Source organism: Peromyscus eremicus, chromosome 11, assembly GCF_949786415.1.
Source record: "Peromyscus eremicus chromosome 11, PerEre_H2_v1, whole genome shotgun sequence".
NCBI lineage: Eukaryota > Metazoa > Chordata > Mammalia > Rodentia > Cricetidae > Peromyscus > Peromyscus eremicus.
In genome coordinates, this window is record NC_081427.1 from 72746354 (window position 1) to 72769473 (window position 23120).

The window sequence follows — 23120 nt, forward strand, 5'->3', positions numbered from 1 at the left end:
TCTCCTTAGTTCATGTACATACATGCAGCTCTTTGTAGCTGCTCCTGACCACTTGGATTAGAGGGTTGGTCAGCCCCAAAGAAGTTTATAGGGAATCTCCTGCAGCCCCATAAAGCTGTTGAGTGTACACACCATTTATTTTTTAAAAAACATGGCTAAGGAGAGGTACTCCTCAGCATCAGAATTAGCTTGTTTGATCACAGATTAAGCACACTGACTCTTAGAACTTCAGAGGTAAGAGTTCCCTTCCACTCATGGCGTATTTCATATTGAAGGAAGCTCAAGCTATACATTCATTCATTCAGCTATGCAAGTTTAATCACCAGAGGCAAGTGAATTATGCAAGATGATGCACATTCTATTTTACTTGGTAAAAATGTACAAACACTTTAGCATTGCATTTCTGAGACCTACAATTGTACCTGAGATGCTCTGAACAAAAAAGCTGCAAGGTAATTTCTGTTTCCACAAATTGGATTCAGTTTGGAAAAGCTGTTTTAAAGAGTCGAGATGGGTTTTCCAGTTTAACATTTTTATGTCTTTCATTTGGCATTTTTATAAAAGTTTTCCTCAAACTATGAAACTACATTAATGATTATATGATTAAATGATCAAAGCACAATTACACTACTTTATAAATCTTTTATACTTTATGATTTACGTATAACAAAATGATTATGAATTTAAAGCATTCTTGTTAAGCTCCAATAACACATAAATCTTATTTTTCAATATAAGTTCACATTTCCTAATATATGTTGTTTACATGAACAATAATTCTATTTATGGATATTGACTGGATAAATATTATAGGATTCATGTGTATGTTTCTTTAATGGTATAGTTTTTACAGGGCATCTTAAAATAATAAATGACATTAACAATTTAACAATGGGATCTCTAATATTTTATCATCAAAGTGTACAAAACAATTATTAAAGTAGAATTATTATGGCTAAGTGGTATTTCTGAGATACCTATTTTATCTTTTAAGTTTTTAACTTCAGTTATTTTAACAGTATATAGAAACAATGACCCATTTAATGAAAATAAAACAGCATAAAAAGTTATTTTTATTTTAGAAAGCTAAGCATGCTTTCTAAAATCCTCAAGGATTTTCAGCATCAGAGTTTAATCATCAACAGCAAAAGAATTAAGTTCAGCCATGACACATTTCTAAATGTGCTCACATTAACCTCCCATAGTAACTCAACCCGCTCTGAGGAGACAGCATGGTCTGCAGGAATACAGTGCCCTGATTCTGACAGAGCCTCACATTTATCTTGTCAGTTCCCAATCCGTTGTAAATAGGTTTGGAGGTAATGGGCATTTTTTGGATGATTAACTATATAGACAAATATGTTGTTGGGCAGGCAATATAAATGTTGACTTAAGGACTTGCAAATAACAAAAATTAGCAGGTTACATAGCGTTCACTGTTCAATTTTTCATAGATCTGCTTGAAGACTTGTGCTGCAAAGTTAGGATATGAAAGGTATTCTGTCAAGGACTGATGCATGGGCCCTCTTCCAGTCTGCGAGGCAGGTGTACAGGAGCCATGCTGACAGTGACAGTGCTCTAAGCAGGGTCAGGAAATCCAGTGCAGAGCATGGACTCACAGTTGGAACAGGCAATGGTCCTTAGTTTCCTAAATTCATAAAGCAACACACACTCCTCTTGAACTAAGACAAAGGGTATTTTTCTGCAAATACCAGTCAACTTTAGTTTATGTCCAGGTTTGGGGCATTCTTGATTAAAGAAAATTGCTTTAAGGTGGAATCAAAATACACTGGCAAACAAAAATAGCACAACATGACTGGTGTATAGTCTGACAATTTTCTTTTTCAAACATAATCTAGTCCACGGTGCAAATTGCAAAAACTTTCAAGTTCAGAGGAGGAAAAGCTATCTTATCTTCATAAAAAAGGCCTATGCTTCTTGGAATAAAATCGAGATACCTGCAGGTTAAGTAATACCTTCTCCCTAGAATGTTTGGGATGAACCCCCTGTAACACTGTCTTCCAAGGAAAGACAAAGTGATCGATTCAAGAACACATCAGGCAGCCTTGGACAGGGCAATCAATGCGAAAAAGAACCTTGCCCAGGGCCTTATGCAAATAGCAGCACGTCCTGTAACCTAGGGAGGGACATGCGCAATAGATCAATTAGATCACAAAAACCTCTCAGCTAACTCAGCTGCAGACAGTAAGTTCATACTGATGAATATCACACATTTCCTGTGAATTCTTAAAATGGGTTATTTCTTAATAACTAGTTTAAAACTCTCCATGGGATCTCAAGTTCAGCACAGAGGAAGAAATATCAGGGGGAAAATAGTCAGCTTCACTTTTAAGTCACTGAAAATAAAATTCTTATTTCTTAAAAACTGGCAGAACTGAATTTTGCTAGCATGTCAGAAGGCTAAGTTTTAAGTATTATTTTATTCGTGAACAGTAAATAGAATTCTAAGGAGTACACACAATCTCAGGTCGTTCTTGAACAAAATAAAGGAAAGAAGATGTAGGAAAAATAATTTAAGATATAAAATTAGTTATTCTCAGATTAAAAACTCAATTGTCAATTTTGTGGTTGAATTTGAAGTAGGAACAGTTTTTCTTTTGGAGATAACGCCTATATCTCCAGAAATGAGTCTGCATTCTGATCAGGCTGCACAGCAACTTTGAAAATTAGTTAACAGACGACGTTACTACACAAAGCTCTACCCCTGACAAATGGTTCTAAAAACAAGTCAGGTCATGGAAGGGGACATTACAAATGCCTCAATGTTAAGTCTTCAAGGGAACATTTGAGCGCAATTTTTTCTCACAAGATTTTAAACTCTTTTTTGTATATCATGTCCCTTATTTTAAAAAGCCTTTCATAAGTTAAAAATATTTAAATATGAATTGCAATGCCTTAAACTAGAATATAAACATTAACAAGCAAAAAGAAGATTCTACAAACAAACATCAGCACTTTTATCTTCATTGGCTTCTACTCTGAGACAGTTGGAGCTTCATCTTATCAGACATTTAACAAATACTTCTAAGTTTAAATACTACTACATAATTACTCTTTTTCCTTTAGGTTGTAATGATTTCCTAACTCAAACATCATATAAAATATGAACACTGTGGCTCACTCATAAGGTCTGTGAGTTTAGGTTACTATTTAGCAATTAAAAGAGTGCAGACATCGTAAAACACTGGCCTACTTAGTTGAAGGGAAGACACATGGAGCTAGGCAGGAAAGCCAACCACACTTAGGGTTTCTTCATTTCTAGAAAGAGCTGTCTACATTGGTGACACCTTAGGTTTCACCGTAGAGAGTACCCCTAATGCACAATTCACCATGCCAGTCAAATGCTTCATCCACTTACTTAGACTTAAAGCTTTACAAAAACTTCAGTATTTTCCACAGGGAAAGCATGGAGATTAAAAAAAAAAAAATCAAAGTAACATAATACTTTTTTACTGCTTTTCAAGTATTAGATAGCACATAAAGTACTTATAAGGCATGAAGCTGGAAGCAGTAGGTTAATTACAGACACACAAATGTTTCCCTTTCTCCCGTTTTAATTTTAACATATGAGTTGTGGGCAGTCTAGAACTCACAGTAAAGTGCAGCTGCTAATTCATGGTATATAACACAAAAAGGTTCAACTACAGATTTCTTCTTATTACAATATTTAACTCATGCTTTCTCATCTGAATAGATGAAAATTAGAAACATGAGAAATTATTTTAGCACATAGTCATATGCTATATATATTTTCACTGCAGTAGAAATCAAATCAAATTTTATCCTACCTAATATAAATTTGTGTACCATGTGTATTCCTTGCTTTTAAAAACACGTTCAAATTTAAATAGTAGGTGTCAGATATGTGTAGTTTACTGAAAAATGTTCTTTATAATCATAAAGGCAGAATTTTTGTAAATTGGGGGCGGTTCCTTCATTCATCATAATATCCTAATTTACTTTAAACTTAATTCATGAAGTTAATTAAAACATTAGTAGAAAGTGTGTCTTTTGAGTAAATTCATGGACTTGGATTTTGGTCAAGGCTTTGCCACCTGTGCAAATTTTCTAAGTCCTTTAACCTTTTGAAATCCTTATTTATGAAACAAGAGTCATAATACCTACTTCTTAAGAGTTAAATTTAGGATGAACATGACTTGCTAATGCTTAGTGACCAGACCTATTATATCCTAATCTTGTGTTACCTTGGAAAAGTAGTATATATAGCATAGTGGTTATGAGCATGGGCTGTCGAGCTAGAAAACCCAAGTTTAAATTCCAATTCCTTTATTTTTTTCTTGTATGATCTTAAAGAAGCTATTTAACATGTCACGTGTGTTCACTCCCTCATGTGAAAGTGAGAGCAATGCTAGTTCCTACACCACAGGTTGTTAGAGAGACAGCATGAACTACTATTTCTAGAGCATTCAGAACAACGCCTAGTACTCAGCAGGCACTGCACTGCCTGACTGTTAGTTACACTCACTAATAATGTGGTAGCAAAAACTGATAGGAGAGATTGTTTTAACAGAATCAATTCTACTTAGTTGGTATTAGAAGGTAAGTATTGAGTCTGTTTTGGTATGGTGAATTTAGACAGCTGTCTATTTACAGCAAGAATCAGCTACAAAGAGTCCATTATGGGCTTAGCTAAGACAATTCATTCCTTTCTAGATCTTTCTTTTCTGTTTTCTCCCATTTAAATTAATTCCCTCATATCAAAGCAGATTCAACATTTAAGTGTAACTGATGTTGAAGTTATTATTATAAAATTTCCTCATCTTGCGCCTTCATTAGTTTGAGTAACTGATTAGGAAAAAGTCTTTCTTGGAAGCCACATACACACATAAAAAATTAAGAGATTACAAAAATAAATTATCATGAATATAACCGAGAAATGTAGAATCCTGGAGACATGAAAATCCAGAAATTATTTGAAGGATAAGTCACTAATGTTAGAAGAGCATGAAGAAATTAAACCCCAAATTAGTAGATAATTCTAAGGGAAAAAAAAAGACCATAAAATCTGTCAGCATATTAAAAAGATTACATGTGAGTTATACCAGGAGTACAAGGATGGTTCAAACACACACAAATCTGTAAGTGCAACATATCAAGATAATAAAAAAACATAATTATTCTCTAAATAGACACACAAAAATATTGAATAAAATTTAATATACTTTCATGATTAAAAACTCCAAAAAGGAACATATCTTTTTCCCTTTATTATAATATAATGCTATAACTGTAATTCCTTTATCCCTTCTCTTTCATCCCCGCATCCCTCCCTTATACCCCGCCCTTGCTCTGTTTCAAATTCATGGCCTGTTTTTTCACTAGTTGTTGTTACATGTATTCATGTATGAGGAATACACATGTATTCCTCAATATAACTTGCTCAGTATGAAGGAGTTGTTTAGTAGTTTTGTCCATTGGGGTTGGGCTACACAATTCTATATATTCATTGGTTGTTGTTTTCTGTAATGGTCTCCATTTTTTTGCAAAGAGAGGTTCCCCAATGAGGGATAAGAACAACACTTGCCTGTGAGTATAAGGACAAATATTTAGAGTGTGATTAGAGATTATACTAGTTCAATAAAGTGGTGGTTATAGATTCCTCTCCGAATACAAGACTTCATTCCACACTAGGCATGGCTTCCCTCTTGTTGGGCATGCATTAAGTCCAATTAGAGAGCTGTTGATTACTTCCCAGGTAGGAGTGGCACTAATGCACTCTTAGGGTTACCATGTCTGTTGGTTTTTGTTGTAGTTCACAGGATTATAGCTGGGTAAGAAGGGCTCTTGCTAGTCTTCTTCCCTTGGAAGCTTGCATGGAGCCTTCTGGTACCCTGAAAGCTAGTCCTCAGGGAGAAGCCTTCAGGTCAGTTCCAGCTCAGGGGTCTCTGGGCCCTATGTTTGAAGTGCATGGTGTCTTCAGCAATAGAGTCATCTGAGAAGTGAAACTTCAACTGAGAAAAAGGCCCCTCAGATTGCCTGTAGGCATGTCTGTAGGGGATTTTCTTGATATGGGGGGCCTATCCATTGTACTGGTGACACCCCTGGGCTGGTGTTAGTGGACAGTAAAAGAAAGCAGGTAGAACATGCTTTGGGTAACAAGCCAGTAAGTAGCACTCCTCTATGGCCTCTGAGCCAGTGCCTGTCTCCAGGTTCCTGCCTTTGGTTTCTACCTTGACTGCCCTTCAAAATGGACTATAATAAGGAGGTGTATGCCAAATAAACCCTTTCCTCCCAGGGTTGCTTTTGGTCATGGGTTTTACCACAAGACTAGAAAGCAAATTAAGACAGCACTTATGAAAAAAATGAAGACAATACACACGTGCAAAAAATGCATATACATAGATTACAAGAATCAACAAGTAAAAATGTCCATTCTATTAAAAACAGCCTACAAACTTAATGCTCTTTTCTACCAAAACATCAATGATGTTCTTCCCCAAACTGGAAAGTAAATAATGCAAAAATTTGTAAGAACCCAGAGCAAACAAACAAACAATTTCTGAATCACTAGTATCATCTTGAGCCAAACATGTATAAAAATACTACCTGACTTCAAAACATAGCAAAAAGCTATGGTAGTCAAAACAGCATGGTTATAAGGGCAAATGTTAAAGATGACTGTTAAGGATTATGCGGTTTTAGTAAATTAGTAGTTATAGATTCTCATCCTAACAACAGATTGCAACAGATGGAGACCACTACAAAAAAACCACAACCAATCAAAATACAGAATTGTAGAGCCCAGTCCCAACAGATACAACTATAAAGCACTCCCACACCTAAGGCTTAGGGACCCTGCAGAATAATGGGAAGAAAGAGTATAAGAGCCAGAGTGTAGGGAGTTTGGTGTGAGATCATGTCTCCTAGCATCATTAGAAGCAACACCCAGAATGTCTCCCCAACAGGACTGCACAAACACCAGCTGAACAAGGGTGACACCAATGAACACGTCAAACTGGATGGGGACAAGCTCATGAGGCCTCAACACTACCCAAATCATGATTTCTTCTGAGAAGAGTATAGAACCAACACAACTTTTAAAATTTAATTGTTCTCTATGCACTTTAAATATTCTTCTTTCATAAACTGTAAATGCGAGAGTGGGAGAAACAGTCTTCCACAGTGAAGAGTGCACCAGTTATCTAATGGCAAACAGTTAGCCCTGAAATCTAAATACAAGCAACATAACACAAACTCAGTGAGTTACACAGAAATATATACATGCACATACAAATACTTATATGCTTGTAATAACAATTAGTGGAAAAAAGAGGCCATGAATATGACAGAGAGCAGGGAAGGGTACATGGGAGGGTATGGAGAGAAAAAAGGGAAGAAAGAAACGTAATTAAATTATAAATATAAAAATTAAAAAAAAACACCAAAAATAAGATGTGAAAGATAAAAGAAAACTATTCAGGAGCCGGGATGTTTAAGGATTCTTTTGGAGAAGACATGAGCAGCACAGGAAACAAAGCCAAACAATATCCACTCTGAAACCCTCTGTACAGTGTGAAGACATTAGCAGCGTGAAGACAGTGTCCAGGATGGGAAAATACTCTACAAATAATCTACCTCATAATAATCCATAATAAGAGTTTAAGTAATTTTACAGCAAGAAATAAATTAATGAATTAACTTGATTTTAAAATAGGCAACACATATGAATAGAAATTTTTCAAAAGAAGAGATACAAAAAGCTAACAAGTATATGAAAATGTTCAAAATCACTAATTATTATGGAGATGGGGCCTAGAGTAGTAGGCCTGTAATCCCAGTTAGTAAGTTGACTGGAGACAGGAGAGTCAGAAGTTGTCACAGGCCTGCCTGGGATGCAGAGTGAGCTCAAGGCCAATGATGTCAACTTAACACTGTCTCAAAAGAAAAATTAAAAAGAGAGCTAGGGCTATATCTCAGTGGCAGACTGCTCGTCTAGCTTGCATAATGCCCTAGGTAAAATGCACAGTACTTTAATAAAAATAAAAGCCCAAATGAGACAGCATCTCACTCCTGAAAAAACAACTATTACCACAATTTCTGAAGATGACAAACATTGCTGCAGATAAAGAAAAAGGGGCCTGCATGAGCACTACTGAGAATGTAAACTGTCACACCTATTACAAAACCAGTACAGTGTTCCTCAAGAAACTTCAAACTACCACACATGTTCTGGTGTCAAATTATTATATCAAAGAAATACCTGCATGCCTAGGTTGATTGTAGTTGTAGTCACAATATCCAGGACATGAAAATCACATATATACTGGTTATGAATGAGAAAGAAATTATGCTATATGTATATAACAGAATGTTGTTTTGCCATAAAAGAATGGAATCTCATTATCTATGTCAACATGGCTATAATTGAAAGGCATTATGATAAGTAAGTTCAATACTACATGCTCTGACTCATGTAGAAGCCAAAAACATGGGCGAGGTGAGAAGACAGAATGAGGTGGGAAAACAGGTACCAAATACAGTAGACAGGAGAAATTGTTTCTACTGTTCTAGAACCTAGCAATACAGTCTACAACAACTTAAGCATTTCAAATAAAGGTAAAAAGAGTCCTAATATTTATAGGCTGTTTGATGCAATAGAAATTCCAGTTGCCCCAATTGTGTCATTATATATCATAGCTATGTATTGAATTATAATAGAACATCTCATCAATATGTATAAAATTATAAATCAATCAAAAAACAAAGTAAGGTCATTTTCATTTGCATACTCTTGTTTTTTGGTAGATATTTGATAAGACGAAAGAAACGAAAAGGTCCAACTATAACAAAGTGAATAGTCATCCTTTTAAGGGGAGAGAAAGTATGTATAAAGATGATGATGAGTATCTAGAAGATTCAAGGTCATCTGGGACAACTTACTGAGGCCTTGACTCAATTATTAATAAAAAAAAAAAACAAGAGGACAGAAAACAGTACAGCTCAGTGTTAACCTACTCACCTAGTGTGTATGACCCCTAGATTCAACACCCACTACTAAAAAGCAAGATAATTACATTTACCTCTCAAAACTATTAAGAGGGTTAAAGGACCACCTGATACAGAAAACTATTTAATCATTATTGATAATGATGATGGACATGGATAGGATATGATACTACCACCTTATGCTCTGTAAGACCTTGAGACATAACTACCTCTAGTGGGAACATTCATGAACATTCATCTTCATCTTTAGACACCAATATGAACTGTTTAAAGTTTAATTTGATGCAGTCATGTCCTAAGACTTTATGGCCAACTGACGTATTCTATGGATTCTATAAGAACAGAAGTGAGAGGTTGCATTAAGAGTAAGAGAGGACTCTTCACACAGCAACCAACTATGAAAGTATCTATTCTGAAGATCTATAGCAAGAACTTAGAGAAAAATGCAAATGCTACCAAATGTTAGTTTATAATACACAAAAGCATCTAATGTCTTATTGTATTTTAATATTTAGACATAATATAAATATATTTAGTCTTGAACAGATGCCTCAAAATGTGTAATAGAAAGCAAAACTGAAAATTTGAGGATGAGCTTGTAACCGTGGTAAAAACTTTGCTTACACTGTTAGTATTATTACTCCTGGGAATTTTTTTGTAGGTGAAATGAACAGTGACATAAAGGAGGGGGTTCGAAAGAAAATGGCCCAGAGGGAGTGGCATTATTAGGAGGTGTGACAATGTTGGAGTAGGTATGGCTTTGTTGGAGGAAGTATGTCACTGTGGGAATGGGTTTTGAGGTCTCTTATGCTCAAGCTACACTTGGTGTGGCACATTGTTCACTTCCTGTCGCATGAGGATCAAGACGTAGAATTCTCAGCTCCTTCTCCAGCACCATATCTGCCTGCACACTGCCATGTCCCACCATGATGATAATGGACTTAACCTTTGAAACTGCAAGCCATCCCAAGTAAATGTTTTCCTTTATAACAGCTGCTGTGGTCATTATGTCATGTTGTTATGGTATCATGTCATGCAGTAGACCTAACCAAAACAGGAGAAAACAAGTAGACCAGTGAATCATCATTTTGTCACTGTACATGAGAAGGCATCAGGGAAAGTCAAGGCTTCTTTGTTTTGACAGGCTATTAGAAGACTTATATTATTAGCATTTGTAATTATAAAACATTCCTGATACCTTATCATTGGAAAAAAGGCAAGACTGGGAATTTCTACCTTTGGAGAATGTTGAAAATGTTTTATACTTCTACACAGTGCCTGTGATTAAGGCAAAGAAATAATGGATGTGAGGAAATATACATCAAAGTTTATTCATGTACAGGAGTAATCTGAGCATATAAGAAGCATGGATGCTTTTTATTGATTGAGGTCCATAATGAGATAGTCAGCTAACTACTGACAGGAATTGTTACTGCGCCCTAACAAGGTTCCCTGTATGTTCTCACGGGTTTGTAGCTGGAAGGGCACTGAACCTCAGTAAGAAGCACGTCTTGAGTGTTGCTCTCAGCAGATTTGGACGACATTTACATGGGACTCTAAATTTGAGCCTGAAAGGTTAAATAAGGCTTTGAAGGCTGTTGAGTAGAATTAACACATTTTTCAATACGACAAGAGCATTTACTTTGGAGGATCTGGAATCCTGTATTATGGATTCCAAGTTTGAGTCTGCCCAAAACTGGTATGTTAAAACATTACACCTAGGATAATGGTATGAGGGAGTGAGATCTCTGATTCACAAAGTTTAAGATGATTTCCTGAGACTTAAACCCCAACAATGGGATTAGTATCTTTAGAAAAAGATGAAGGGACTATGTGACCAAAAGTGGTCAGTAGTAGGACCTCCATCAGCTAGTACCTTGATCTTCTGAGTCTGCAGAATTATAAAATATTATTCTTTAAGTCATAAGATTCAGTGTGATTTTATTACAACAGCCCAAATTAATAAACATTTAAATAGAAACTAATTTCTAAAGGATCAGACTTAATTCATATTGAATTTATACACAGAAAATATAACTGAAGCTTAGGGTTATGTCTAACTACTTCCCTTGAAAAGAGATTTAAGATATGATGAGATTTCTTAGTTAAATTACTGTATTTACTAAGAAATTTATAGTATTCATTTACCCAGGAACACAAAATTTCAGGGCCACAAATACTACATGCTGCACACCCATGAACAGAATCTCTAAGTGCTCATCCTTTACAACACCTTTGTCATCTTCACATTTCAGTTCTGTCCAGCAGCTCTACTTAAATACTCAGGACTGACCTGAATATCACTGGATTCAACATAGCAACACTAAGATACAGTTGTGAGAATTTTATACATACATGCATACACACACATATAATTATCTGTCTGTCTATGTAATCTATTAACCAATCACCAAAAATGTCCCATTGCTACACTTGTTGGCAGTGAGTAGAGCCTTAATCATTATGCTGCTATTACTTCACCAGTGATTGACCCTGATATTTTTTCTGTACTTCCTTGTAAGGTTTACAGAGGGAAAAATTGCTCAACTAATTACTCTATGTATTTACAAAATGGAAGAAATTACATGAACTGTATCCAGACTGGAAAGGAAGAGACAAAATTAGCTGTAGTCACAAGGTTATGGCCCTGAATATGAGTAAGTCTGAGGGTGTGGGTCCCGCACTGGAGATGGGACAACCTACTAGTGCTCACTCCCTTAAAGAAAAATGACTCTGACTTTCCTAACAGCCACTCACTACCAATTGCTAATAATTCCTCAGCTAAAGACCTAAATAAATGGAAAGACAATCCATGTTCATGGATGGGAAAGCTTGCATCATCAAGACAGCAATACTCTCCAAATTTTGTACACATTTAATCAACCCTGATCAGAATCCCTGATGTTTTCTTCCCTTCAGCAACAAATACATTGATTCTAAAATCCATAAGGAAATGCAAGGCGCCAAAGTAATCTTTAAAAAGTACTAGAACACCATCTTGATTTCAAAACTTAACTGCAAAGCTTCCTCTAGCAAGTCACTGTGGTGCCACTAAGAGGCCAGTCATGTTTATCAATGTGACAGAGTCCAGACTTATATACACAGCTAATTGGTTTTGAACCTGATGTTAAAACAATAAGGAAAGCATAGCTTTGTTTCCCAACGAAGAGTGTCAGAAAAACTGAATATACACACTCAAAATATCTACAACTAAATTTGACCTTTACCTCACATACATAATTTGTAAACACTAATCCAAGCAGGCCAACAGTGATGGTGCACACCATTGATTCCTATATTCAGGAGGCAGAGGTAGGAGCATCTTCCTGAGTTCTAGGACAGCCAAGGGCTACATAATGAGACCCTCTCTCAAAAATATGAGTGGGGGCGGGGAGAAGGACGGCAGAGGAGGAGGAGGCAGCAGAGGAGAGGGAGGAGGAGGGGGAGCCCAGGATGGAGAGGAGGAAGGAGAGGGGAAAGGGGACCAGAAGCAGGAAGGAGGCAGATATTGAAGACTACTCATGCTGTGATACTTCATGCACTGAAGGAGCACTATCTGAATTTAGATGTTGGTGCTGGTTGTATAAATCTGTAAATACATTAATAACCATTAATTTGTTCATCTCAAAGGATGAATTTCCCAGCATCTGAAGTATATCTCAATGAAGTTCAATAAGTAATTATATCTCAAATAAATTGTATAAATTTTACCTCAAAAGTAAAATAATTAAAACAAGAAACAAAAGTAAGTTATTAAGTCAACTATATATTGGGATGAAATGATCTTTTAGAGATCTTCCATTGGCTGTGATATAACACTGTAAAAACAAAATTTACTTTAATAATTTTCCTGTTTTACTGAAAGGAGTATACTTAATGAATTATAGAGAAGTGATCTTTTCTGCCAAACTGAGAGTTGGGGTCACCAGCAGAAAAGGAGAATATTGCTTAATGAGAAAGAATTGATTTGCCAGAATTCTGAAACCAGACAATATTTAAATTGAGAGCAAAATGAATATTAGTAAAAATGGAACTGCTAAGGCTTAACTCCACGTAACAGCAAACTAACTACAACTATTTATAACTACCCTGTCATTGTTTGCATATTCTCAAACTTGGGTTCAACATTAGACTCTACCTGGAAGCCGTTTCTTCAGCATTTGGGTGAACAAAGACTTAGATATACAAGACAAGTTTAAAGTAAAACTAATTAAAATATATCTAGTCATTTTACTACAAGTGTTATTTTTACTGCATTGACTAGTTTTCAGAGTAAGTTTACAAGAGTGTTTTCATCCCCAATTACTTTGATACCACTATGATTCCATTTTCTCTAGTTTATCCTCCCTTATTGTACTTACCCTCAATTTCTGATTCCCAGACACCCAAAATTTTGCAATTCACATTGGTCACATTGAATAAACTTCCTACTGATATTTACTTTACTTTGTCTATTATGGACAAAATGTAATGTTACTACTTTAGGGTCAAAGTTAGCAGTTACGTCTCTAAAGGAAAAGGCTAAAAAATTGTAACTCAATTGCATTTCCCCTTCAGCATAAATCTAAATCATGTTCCAAGTTACTTGAAAAGATTTAAGAGTAGACAGAGGTTGAGTGTCCTCATACAGCCATGTCCAAAACTAGCCTTCTACCAGCTGCTCAAGGCAGCTTAGGCTGCCTGGAGGCCAGGGAACCCAGCACAGAACAATGGCAGGAAAATAGAGTTCCCTTCATTCCTTAATTCACATGCAAGTGAGGTGCCAATCAAGTGCTGACAAGCATGGAAAAACCAAAATCAAAAGTGGGTAGAGACATGCTTTCAAAAGGAGCTGTTTTCACACATTTCTAAGAGATGTTTTTTAATGGTGACTGTGAACAAACCACTAACAACGTAGAAAAAGAAATAAAAACGAGCAGATCCTAATATTCTATCAGTTGAAACAATTCAGTGAAGCCAGTGAAATGTATTGATTCAGATACTTGACACATTTTACAAAAAATATGAGCACTCTTGTTTTGGTTAAAGGAAAGCATCTGCATGTGATATCTTGAGACCTGTAAGCACAGCAGTAAAGTGAGCTGAGGTAGGCTATGGACACTGACAAGCCAGCTTATTTTAAAAACAATGATGATGATGATGATGTTACTTGATTTCCTAAACTGATTAGCACCTGGAAAGACCATAACAAAACTCAGTGACATGGCCAATGGAAGCAATGGAATCATTTCAACCAAGTGGCTGGGAAAGAGATGAAAATGTCAAAACATGAATTATAATATGAAAATTAAAGAAAAACGAAACTAAGAGCCTGTTTTAATAACTAGCTTGTACTATCTGTACATGTCTTTCCAAATAATTTGGTAAACAAACTGCAGCTAAGATAACTAATTCTACCACATATAAAATTAAATTTGTAAGACAGAAATTTATGGCTAAGTATGATGACTTAGACCAGATAATATAGGCAGATACACTATTTTCAGAAATTCATTATCAATTGATAAGACTGTTCATTATCTTGTCTTTGATAGCTACATGTTGGATTAAAACAGGATGTTTTCTTAATATTTGTTTTTCCTCAGACCACAGAAAGTTTGGAGAACTGGACCTTTGAGTTTCACTCTATAATACAAGCAAGGGCAGTGACAGTTATTATGATGCTTCTTGTGGCCACGGCAAACTGTAGACTGTTCGTATATGGCTAGACTCAGGACAGTTGCATTACAAGATTATACTACCATAAAATGAATACTGGCTTTGAAAATACATCTTTCACTACTGTATATTCTTCAGGAGCAATTCAACACTTTTTTTTTTTTTTTGGTTTTTCGAATCAGAGTTTCTCCTGTAGTTTTGGTGCCTGTCCTGGAACTCTCTCTGTAGACCAGGCTGGCCTCAAACTCACAGAGATCCACCTGCCTCTGCCTCCTGGTGCTGGGATTAAAGGCGTGCCCCACCACTGCCTGGCTGCAATTCAACACTTTAAGACAGAGTATAATAATAAAGTATGTTCTCACTTTCTGAAAATAATTAGGAAAACATGGACTAACAATTTTGTTCTCCAAACTTCAAAGTAAGCATTTTTAATTTGAAAGTAGAATTTTACATGAATTTTAACTCAATATATGGCAAGCCACATTACATAAGGTCCTATTGCCTGGTATTCAAATAGTGAACATTATACAAAATTGCATTATTTCGTATAGTTTTTAAACTGTACATGTTATATAGTTGACATTTAAAATAAATGTTCTGTAACATATCTCAAAGAAGAAGGCTGACTTACATGACAATGACAGAGAACGATTTGTCCTCAAATTCGATGGGGTACACTCAGGCGGGGCATGAAGACAGAGAGCCCTGCAGGCTTTTAACTGTAAATTCTCAACAATCTTTAAACATTTTAAACCACTGAACGCTAATGGTTTATGAATGATGTGTATAATGCACCACCAAGAAAAAAAACTATACCATAATTTAAGATTTGTAATCTTCACATTTTTCTTATATAGCTAATATTAACATTTTGAAACCATGTAAGACAATTCCATATGTTACACTTATGCTGAAATACCCCGAGACAACATTTGTCAACATTTTAAACACTAAGACTAAGAATAATAATAACTGGAAAGAATGTTAGCTTTACACATAGGCAGGTTTACAAACATTGCAGTTTTTTTTGTTATACTCTCTCTCAAAAAGTATTTTGAAATAGAAACATAATGAACTTACACCTTTATTAAATTTACCAAAATGCAAACCTCCTCAGTAGGCACTACTATTTGCTTGTAAGTTATTTTTTAGGCCAAGACCACTCTTTCTTCAGTTGGCACTGTTGGTACCCCTGCATTACACAGTTTAATCATCTGTTGCATGTGTAGCAAATGCATGAAGTTGATATGATAACCATTCATATTTTAAGACCAAAACAAGGTATGTTACATTAAATAGACTTCTCAGTCCAGCTCCTGCCTGACAGGGCCTCCAGTGGTTCTATTATCTCCCCCTCCCATGCATGGCCTCCTGCAGGGACAGCAGACTACAGAAGTGACCCTTACTGGGACCATCTTGTCTCCCAGACAAAGCTCCTTTTTAACTTCTTACTTACTAGTTACTTCCCGTGCTGGAGAAAAACTTTAGCTCAGCTTGTGATAATTTCACAGGCCCTGCGGACCCTGACCCTAATAGCCTCAAGGTCAGAAGTCAAGACTTGTTCTGAAACATCTGTGTGCTTTATATTAACGTGGAACAAAAGTGGAGAAGTGCCCACCAGTGTGTGACAAGAACGACAGGCAAGCCAGGACTGACACACTGGTCATCTGTCAATTTGGGCATCTTAAGTTCATTTCAAAAAACAGCCTTAAATTCACCCTAATTCCAAATTTGATTTACAAAGTTTTTTTTTTTTAAATAAATGATTGTAATGTAAAAAAAAAATTACAAGTTATATTTTACTGAAACTAGAAATTAGTGTTTCAGGACTTCACACATTTTAAGTTACTCCATAAGTTAAAAAAGTTAATTTTAAAGTAATTTAATGGCTTACAAATAAAATCTATCTATACTACAAATGTATAATTATTTATCTGTAGATAGTGAAACATATTATTTTGAAACATTGTATTTTCCCCCAACATCCATATTTTTAAAAAAACTCATACGAATGTGTTAAAAAGCTCTCTTAAGGTGTCTGTTATGTATAACATAATATATAACAAAATAAACAAAGTCTGTGAAGCTAAAAATGCTTGTAAACAATCTCTAAATACTGAAGTCAAATGAAAAAAGATGACAGCACGTCTTGACTTTAGTACAGCGTAGGATTTCAGACACAGGAGGGCCACTGCAGTGTTCACAGGTGTCAGGGCCAGGAGGCAAAGGCCACAGAAATGTATTTACGGAAGTACACACCAAAGTCTAAAGGTTGAAAGTAGGCAATGGCTAGCATGGAGTCTGACACAGCCCTTCACTGGAGACTTCCTAGCATCAACCACTCACTCCCAATAGCCACAATGGTGTAACTGAGCTATTCTAGAACATCTCATCAAATCAGATTAAATCCAAGATACCCGACAATAGTTCCTATCATGTATACCTTACTCTTCAGAATACTTACAAATGCAAAAATTTTTGTGACCAAGCACAAAATGCTAGTTCCAAGTAAATTAATGGAAACTTTCTGATAGTTTTAATACTAAACACATAAACTCTGATGAAGTATTAAATACTAAACAGTACACATTAAAGTCCAGTTAAAATTTTTCAAATGGGGGCTGGCGAGATGGCTCAGCGGTTAAGAGCACTGGCTGCTGTTACAGAGGATGAGGGTTCAATTCCCAGCAACAATACGGTAGCTCACAACTGTCTGTAACTCCAGTTACATAGACATACATGTAAGCAAACCACCGATAAAATAAATAAATACTTTTGAAAAAATTATTAAAATGATAACAAATATTGAAAAGGTTTGCAGTTTTGGGTTCTATATGGATAGCATACATAATAATGGTGTATAAATAAAATGTACATCTAAAATGTCGAGAAGTGGGCATGATAATATCAAAATTCAAAAACAGTATATAAAGAAGGAATAGGCAAAAATCACAATATAAAGCTCTGTTATACTAAAAAATTAGTATATTCTTTTAAAAAATCATACAAGTATATCTGGATGCATTTAAAATACATTTTAATTTTTAAATTTAAATTTTCTTCTGTATTAAGAATTTTTATATTCATTTTACATACCAACCACAGATCCCTAAGTAACATGAGTTATTTTTTGTTAAGAAATTTTTTATTCATTTTACATATTAACCACAGATCCCCTCATCCATCCTCCTGCCCCCCCCCATCTTCCTCCCCATCAACCCACCCCTATTCCCTCCTCCAAAAAGGTAAGGCCTCCCATGGGTAGTCAGCAAAGCCTAGTATAATCAGTTGAAGCAGGTCTAAGCCCTTCCCCCCACATCAAGGCTGTGCATGGTGTCCTACCACAGGTAATGGGCTCATGCAACAGGGAAAGATCCTGATCCCACTACCAGGGGCCCCTTAAATGGACCAAGCTATACAACTGTCTTGCTTATGCAGAGGGCTTGGTCTAGTCCATGCAGGCTCTACAGCTGCTGGTCTAAAGTTCATGAGTTTCCACTAGCTTGGTTTGGTTGTCTCTGTAGGTTTCCCCATCATGACCTTGATGCTCCTAGCTCACAGAATCCCTTTTCTCTCTCTTTGACTGAACTCCTGGACCTTGGCCTGGTGCTTGGCTGTGAATCTCTGACTCTGCTTGCACCAGTGCTGGACGAAGGCTCTATGATGACAAGGTATTTACCAGTTTTATTACTGGGATAGGCACCCTCTCCACTATTGGTAGTAGTCTAAGCTGGGATCATCCCTGTGGATTCATGGGAACTTCCCTAGTACCAGGTTTCTCCCTGTCCCCATGATGTCTCCCTCTATCATGGTATCTCTCTCATTACTCTCCCACTCCATTCCTGTTGCAGCTCGACCGACCATCCCATTCCCTTATGTTCTCATCCCCCATCCCCTACCCTCTATTGCTCCCCCTTGCCCCAAGTTTACTCAGGAGATTTCATCTATTTCCCCTTCAAAGGGCAATCCATGTGTCATTCTTAGGGTCGTCCTTGTTAGCTAGCTTCCCTGGAGCTGTGGGTTGTAGTCTGGTTATCCTTTGCTTTACATCTAATATCCACTTATGAGTGAGTACATACCATGTTTGTCCTTCTGAGTCTGGGTTACCTCACTCAGAATGGTATTTTCTGGTTCCATCCATTTGTCTGCAAATTTCATTATGTCATTGTTTTTCTCTGCTGAGTAGTATTCCATTGTGTATATGTACCACATTTTCTTTATCCATTTTTCAGTTGAGGGGCAACTAGGTTATTTCCACATTCTGGTTATTACGAATAATGCTGCTATGAATATAGTTGAGCATGTGTCCTTGTGGTATGATTGAGCATTCCTTGGGTATATGCCCAAGAGTGATATCATTGGGTCTTGAGGTAGATTGATGCCCAGTTTTCTAAGAAACTGCCATACTGATTTCCAGAGTAGCTGTAAAAGTTTGCACTACCACCAGCAGTGGAGGAGTGTTCCCCTTGCTCCACATCTTCTCCAGTATAAGCTGTCATCAGTGTTTTTGATCTTAGCCATTCTGACAGGTGTAAGATGGTAAGTCAGTGTCATTTTGATTTGCATTTCCCTGATGACTAAGAATGTTGAGCAATTCCTTAAATGTCTTCCAGCCATTTGAGATTCTTCTGTTGAGAATTCTTTGTTTAGCTCTGCAGCCCATTTTTAAATTGGATTGTTTGGTGTTTTGATGTCTAGTTTCTTGAGTTGTTTATATATTTAGGAGATCAGCCTACACACACACACACACACACACACACACACACACACACACACACATATATATATATATATATATATATATATATATATATATATATATATATATCTCACAGTCTTTCACCACTGTAACCCTTCCCAGATCGATCTATCTACCTATCTATCTATCTATCTATCTATCTATCTATCTATCTATTGATCACAGTCTTTCACCACTGTAACCCTTCCCAGATTCTGCCCACATTCCTATACATCCAACTTCATGTCTTTTTCTCTCTCAAAAATAAAAATAAAACAAAAACAAAAAAGAAAATCTATGATTTTGTTGAATATATTTTCTGTGCCTTTGGCCCGACCTCCAGGAGTCCAGCTGAAGAGAGGGAGGAGGGATTTTATAAACAAGGGGAGACAAGATCATGAAGGCGAAACCCACAGAGACAGACAACCTGAGCTCAGGGGAGCTCAAGGACTCTAGACTTACAGCAGGGAGTCTGCATGGGACTGACCTAGGCCCCTGGCATGTATGTGACACTTGTGTAGCTTGGTCTGTTTGTAGGGCTCATAGCAGTGCAACCAAGATCTGTCCCTGGCACATGAGCTGACTTTTTGGAACCAATTCTCTATGGTGGGAAGCCTCGCTCACTCTTGATGCAGGGGGAAGAAGTTTAGTCCTGCCTCAACTTGCAATGCCATGCTTTGTTGATTCCCATGGGAGGTCTTACCCTTTCTGAGGAGTGGATGGGAGTAGGGAGGAGGGAATAGAAAGAGAGGAGGGAGGGGAAACTGTGGTTGGTATGTAAAATAAATTTTAAAAATTTAATAATTAACCCCCCCCAAAAAACCCATCAAGATGTAAAATACCAAAACAGAATGAGAGAAGTCCTTAAACATACATACACACACACACACACACACACACACACACACACACACACACACACACAGAGTCCACTTTGTGTTGTCTAACTGCTACTGGTCATGAGGCCTGCCCTGGAGTGGTTGATATACCCAGTGTTACTCTATTGGAGAAAGCTAATTTTTCCCTTTCCCAGCAGTAATCAGTTGCAAATAGATTCTTGGTTAAGGGTGGGATTTTGTGTCTACCTCCGTTTTTCAGTGTTGGAATTTCGTCTGGTTTGAACCTGTGCAGATCCTGTGCATGCAACCACTGTCTGCATGTATGCATGCTGAAACAGTCTGCGTGTGTGCATGCTGCCACAGTCTGTGTGTGTGTGTGCATGCTGCCACTGTCTGCGTGTGTGCATGCTGCCACAGTCTGTGTGTGTGCATGCTGCCACAGTCTGTGTGTGTGTGTGTGTGTGTGCATGCTGTCACTGTCTATGTGTGTGCATGCTGCCACAGTCTGTGTGTGTGCATGCTGCCAGTGTGTGTGTGTGTGCATGCTGCCACAGTCTCTTGTGCTCACATGCTCATCTGTCCTGTTATGTTTGGAAGATGCTGCTTCCTTGGAGTCATACACCTATCCATCACCTCTGGCTCTTATAACTTTTTAAATAACTTGAGGTAATAATATTAAAAAAAAATAGAGAGCATGCTGGGTGCAGTGGCTCATGCCTTTAATCCTAGCATTTGAAAGGCAGAGGCAGGCATCTATGCAAGTTCTAGGCCAGCCTGGTCTGCATAGCAAGTTCCAGACCATCCAGGGCTGCATAGTGAAATCCTGTCTCAAACCAAACCAAACTAAACCAAACCTATAAGAAGGCTGAGAGCAGAATTAGAGTTAAGGAGTGAGGATGGTTCAGCTGTTAAGAGCATTTCCTGCTTCTACAAAGGACCCTTGTCAGTTCCCCTGTCATTGCAGAGAACACCCACATCCGATAGCTCACAAATGCCAGTAACTCCAGTTCCAGGGGAATCCTTTGCCCTTTTCTGGACACGTAGGCACTGGTATGCATACAGTATACATATATACAGGGACTTACACACATACATTAAGAAAACTAAATCATTAAAAAAAAGTTAAATGTTCACTTACCAGTTCAACAAAAGCAAGTCCTCCATAGCTGTGAGCAACAAAAAACACATTCTCAGCAGCAGATTGGGCTATGAAATGATCCCAAACATAGATTGCATGTTCTTCAGGAGAACCATTTTCCTATAAAGAAAACAAATATATATTGCATATTGTATCTAGTGATTATCACAGTAATCAGTTAAATTAAATTATATGCTTGCATACATACCATAAGAATAAGATGGTTAGAGAACATTCAAAGAAACAAAACAAAAGAACTCTACTGAATATTTAAATTAGAGAATAGATTAGTATTAAAACTATTAGTAGATTACTGCTAAGCTTAAATGAAAATGTAATCTTTATAAACAACTTATTAAAATAAGTGCATATTAAGGGAAACAATCCATGTATACCTGTGATATTAAGATCTACTTAAGCATATTAGAATTATATAATAGAGCATTATGGTGGGTTTTAATAAAATAATTTAATGCTATAATATTTAGGCTACATTCTTCTATATTATCGTAAAGTATTTATATTATATATCTATATATTATTTATTTGTTTTATGAGATTTTAAATAGTAAACTGAAAAAGTGGTATATTCTATTGACGCCATTTAAAGGAATACATGCTTTCTAACAGCATGTTCTATACACATTTTATTTCAAGAATCAAGAGAAATCTAAACACATAAATATAGGGGCTTTTAATCTAGGATTTTAAACCCTGGGAAACGTATTCTAAAACCTCTATAATAACTTCATTTTACTATATTTATTGCATTAGCATTAACCAGCCTGTGGCAGGCTGGTTAAAGAAAAAAATCTAGATAATATAAAAATACTGATCAAATCATAAATTGCTAAGAGTCAATCAGACCATTAAAATGTGTGTGTGTATCTATTCTTAGAAGCGAATTTCCTAACAACATCATGGATATTGCAAATGAAGAGAATTTATTCACAATTTCCATCTTTAAAAAGGTACATATTTAGAGACACAATGGCTCTTATATTCTTTCAGCCTTTTCTCCCACAGTGATCCTCTAAGCTATAGGGAGTTGTATAGGAACTGGGCTCCACAACTATGAATTTTGATTGGCTGTGGTTTTCTGTAATGGTCTCCATAAAATTACACCAATGTGACTGCCTCAACAAGCGCTGAACAAGGACAACAGCAATAAATAAGCTGAAGATGGGGAAAGTCCACAAGGCCTCGACCCTACACAAAGAACTACAGGCAATGGAGGAATACTGAGAGCAGGAGAAATTACCTTCCCTGGGGAAGAGTTCATCTGTTGGTCTAATAAAGAACTGAATAGCCAATAGCGAGACAGGCAAAAGGACAGGAGGGGCTGGCAGGCAGAGAGAATATACAGAAGGAGAGATCTGGGAGAGGAGAAGGAAGTACTAGAGAAGGAGGAAGACACCAGGAGCCAGCCACTAAGTTACGCGGCAAGCCATGGAGTAAGCGTAAGATTTACAGAAGTAAGAGAATGGGAAAAGCCCAGAGGGAAAATGTAGTAGAATATTATTTTGAGGTGTGTTACTTTTGTTTATGTTGCATTTGTTTAACTCCGTGAAGCTGTGTTACTGTGCCTGTCTAAAATACCTGATGGTCTAATAAAGAGCTGAATGGCCAACAGGAAGGCTGGAGAAAAGATAGGCCAGGCTTGCAGGCAGAGAGGATATATAGAAAAAGAAAACAGGATCTAGGACCTAGCAGCCAAAGAAGGAGGAGGACCGAAGGGCCAGTCAACCAGCTACACAAC

At 36.8% G+C, this 23120-nt stretch overlaps 1 protein-coding gene across 7 annotated transcripts in view; it reads right to left on the reverse strand.

The window, feature by feature from the left end:
- Nucleotides 1-23120, reverse strand: part of Arb2a (ARB2 cotranscriptional regulator A) — a 464203-nt gene that overhangs the window by 164782 nt on the left and 276301 nt on the right. For all 7 annotated transcript variants that reach the window (XM_059276570.1, XM_059276574.1, XM_059276573.1 and 4 more), the window contains one exon: nucleotides 21362-21481. In XM_059276570.1, the coding sequence (XP_059132553.1) occupies nucleotides 21362-21481 (120 nt within the window). The remainder of the gene's footprint in view (nucleotides 1-21361; nucleotides 21482-23120) is intronic.